Below are 3,825 nucleotides of genomic sequence, written 5' to 3' on the forward strand. Positions count from 1 at the left end.
AGATTGTTCTGAGGACCTAGTGAGATAATGGTTGGGAAATTGTCTTGTGGCAAGAGGCTACAGTATGAAAGCAGTGATACCGAGCATGAATGATGACTAAAATAATTCCAAAAAAAGGGAATGTTGAAAACATTTGATTCCATAATGTCTGACTGTTAAGCTATTCTGTTCAAACAAGATTTCTGAAAAACCTGAGTGATAAATATTCTAAAATTCCATGGTGATGAAATGTTCTGAGGGATGCCCAGCAGGAGCTGCATAGCCTTTGGCCCCAGGAGATAGCACTACACACAGATCAAGGCAACCTTACTGTCCAGGTAACAGGCATTTATTTCACTGAACTTCAACGTGCAAAGTCCATTCTTAGCTTGATGAAATTTAGCTTTATATAGATCAGGAAAAAATATCCCGAGGCTTACATTTTTGTCATTAAATATTAAGCATACTTTGTTCATTTCTCCATCACATTGAATTACGGTGAATTCTGCATAAAACCATCTCCCTTTCAAGACTGGAAACTATTTAAGGGATAGTACAGGGCTTACTTCAAGATTTTTTTATGTCTAGCATAGTATCTGGCACATAGTAAAGACTTTATGAATGTTTATTGAATGACTGGTAAACATTTCATGAATGTTTACTGAATGCCTGTCAAAATCTTTACCAGCAATGTTTTGCTTTTAATTTTTCAGTTTTTTTTCTTGTCAGTTAACAACTTGTCTTAGTTACTTTTAGCCACCTTATGATGTTCTTAGAGAACTTTAGATATGGTTTTATTTTTGCCATTGACCTTGTTAATCCTGAAAAATGCCCTAGTAGTTCTATTATGGTCTGGAATGCAGATACATGTGTCCTTTGGATCTCTGCTGTTTTGTTTGTTTGTTTGTTTGTTCGAAGGCATTTCTGATTAAAGAGTCCACACTTTCAGCCTAGTAGAAAGTGTGCCCTGAGACCATACTGCCACCAGGTCTGAGGCCCAGCCTAGTCACTGATTTGGCAGCAAATCCTTATTCTTCCCTCGGTGCTCATCTGTATCTCAAACCCCAAATCTACATGACAGTCCTTGGACAGCCTTCACTCCATGTTCTCTATGACAGTCTGATTCAGCTTCATCTTAAGTACATAATTATTTCTGTGTATTCTCCCCAATACCTTAGTCACATTTTCTTTTTACTCATGAGCTTTTTGGCTTGGAGTCCAAAGTCTCCCTCCCCCAATATGGCTTTTTAGATATCTCAGGGGAGCTAAGTATGATAAAGATGTTAAGAATTCATATAGATGCTTCACAAACTGAATCCTAGTTCTCCTAAGTCCTGGGTAGTTCCCATGTTTAAAAGTAAAAACTGTCCAGGTGTAGTGGTTCACGCCTGTAATCCCAGCACTTTGGGAGGCCAAGATGGGTGGATCACCTGAGGTCAGGGGTTTGAGATCAGCCTGGCCAACATGGAGAAACCCTGTCTCTACTAAAAATACAAAAATTAGCCGGATGTGGTGACGCACACCTGTAATCACAGCTACTCAGGAGGCTGAGACAGGAGAATCACTTGAACCCAGCAGGTGGAGGTTGCAGAGAGCTGAGATTGTGCCACTGCACTCCAGCCTGGGCAACAGAGCAAGACTCTGTTTTAAAAAAAAAAAAGTTAAAGCTGAAATTCCTTAATTTGGCATATGAGGCCTTCAGAATATGACCCCAACCTACCCTTCTGGTTTTATCTCCTTCAATCCCCACCTCCTCCATGTCCTGGAGTCAGCACAACTGAATCATTTTTCGTTACCTGATCAGTCCTTTTGCTTTCATACCTGTAGCTACATTGTTTCTTCTCTTTGGAATTCTTTCTAATCATTCAGACAATCTCTTGTGTTTTAAAAACAGTTTAAATCACAGGTCCCCTCCTCTTTAAAGACTTCCCTAACATCTCCAACAGTCTCTCTCTCTTCCCCTTTCCCTTTCTTTCTTTTTCTGAGTTCTTCTTTAATTGTTTGTAAATGCCACTTATCATAAAGAACTGAAACCATACTGTCAAATGCTTGTTTTTACCACTAGGCTTGTAGCTTCCTGAAGCCAGACAAGAAAGCTTTTTTAATCTTTATTTCTCCAGGACCTAGCACAGAGGCTAGTTCATAGCTCTTGCCCATTATGTGTTTTCTGATTTAACCAAATTTGAAAGGATCCAGGAGTATCTCAGATTGTGCCCTCAAAACACTGTCATGATGACTGTAGAATTGCCAGCATCTCTAATTAAACTGTGTATGCTCACCATCTTTAATAAGCAGTTTTGCTATAATCTGGGATAAATTAACACATCCAGGAGAGAACATCTATTTCTCCTGGGCTATCTAATCCTGAGGCCACTTTCCCTCCCCACACAGTAACTTATTACTTGACATGTCATAAACATACTCCAATAGGGAATCCAGTTGCAGAAGCCCTGGTGCTCTAGTATAGGAAGAAAGGAATTATAGGAAAAAGATTTAAAGTGTGTCTTGGATTCTATTTTCTCAAGGGGCTTTCTATTGCCTTCATTAGGTGGAGATTCACAAAGAAACCAAAAGATCAGTAAAAAATTCTCAGCCCACACTACTTTCTGACCTTTCATTTAGGCATATCTTATCCTTGTTTGTCTATTTATCCCCAAAAATAGGGATAACACTCTATCCAGTGACTTTATTTAAAGCTTCAGACTCCCAGTTGTATGAAACTGCCATTCCTCTTTTGCCTCTTATTTAAGGGGCAGGTCTCTAGGAGCCAAGCGTTTGTGAGTTTACACCTCATATTCCTGCCTAGTGTGGATGTTGACAGCCTCAGGAGAACTCTTCCTAAATGGTCAGGAAAACTTCCCACCAACAGCCCTGCACAGAGCATCTTTGACCTCTTTGTTTCTCAGGGTGTATACCACAGGGTTCAATAGGGGAGTGATGACAGTGTAGGTCACCGAGATCAGCTGGTCATGTTCTCTGGTGTTCTCTGACTTGGGCTTGAGGTAGGCAATGGAGGCACAGCCGTAGTGGACAATGACCACAGTGAGGTGGGATGCACAGGTGGCAAAAGCCTTCTTCCGGCCCTCAACTGAAGCAATCTTGAGGATTGTAGGGATAATGAGAACATAAGAAATGAAAACCAGACCCATAGGTACAACAAGCACCAGCACACTGATAATCAAAGTCAGGATTTCATTGACAGTGGTGTCAATGCAGGAGAGCTTCATCACAGGTCGGATGTCACAGAAGAAGTGGGGCACCTTTCTAGCACAGAAGGGTAACCTGAATACAGATGACACTTGTGTTATCGCTACAATCAGCCCAATGCTGCAGGCCCCCAGGACAAGCTGGATACGCAGCCTCTTGTTCATAATAACCATGTATCTCAGGGGGTTGCAGATGGCCACATAGCGGTCATATCCCATTGCTGTGAGCAGGAAGCAGTTAGTGATGCCAAAGGTTACAAAAAAGAACATCTGTGTGGCACACCCTGCCAATGATATGGGCTGGCTCATACCTACGAGGCTGGAGAGCATTCTTGGGAGAATGACCAATGTATATACAGTCTCTGAAGTGGACAGCATGCTCAGGAAGAAGTACATGGGTGTGTGAAGATGAAGATCAATTCGGATGATGGTCACAATGATGATATTGCCTGCTAAGGTTAAGATGTATAGTGCAAGGAACACGCCAAAAAGGGTGATCTGCTGCTCGTGGAAGCTAGAAAAACCTTGGAAAACAAAGTCAGTGATGAGAGTAAAGTTCTCTCTTTTCATTGATTGGTTCCCAAATCTGAAACATAAAAGCATAAAAGTCACATAGTCTCAGTAAAGCAGTAGAAGCACA

General features: G+C 41.3%; 1 protein-coding gene across 1 annotated transcript; it reads right to left on the reverse strand.

Annotated features, from left to right (window-relative positions):
* Nucleotides 1-2,579: 2,579 nt before the first annotated feature.
* Nucleotides 2,580-3,825, reverse strand: LOC101127179 (olfactory receptor 10J1). Its single transcript, XM_004027066.4, has one exon. It carries the CDS (start codon nucleotides 3,786-3,788, stop codon nucleotides 2,826-2,828), a length of 963 nt encoding a protein of 320 aa, XP_004027115.2. The 5' UTR covers nucleotides 3,789-3,825; the 3' UTR covers nucleotides 2,580-2,825.

This window comes from Gorilla gorilla, chromosome 1, assembly GCF_029281585.2.
Source record: "Gorilla gorilla gorilla isolate KB3781 chromosome 1, NHGRI_mGorGor1-v2.1_pri, whole genome shotgun sequence".
NCBI lineage: Eukaryota > Metazoa > Chordata > Mammalia > Primates > Hominidae > Gorilla > Gorilla gorilla.

Coding starts and splice junctions, on each gene's coding strand:
- LOC101127179 (XM_004027066.4), bottom strand. CDS start 3,788: ATGCTTTTATGTTTCAGATTTGGGAACCAATCAATGAAAAGAGAGAAC.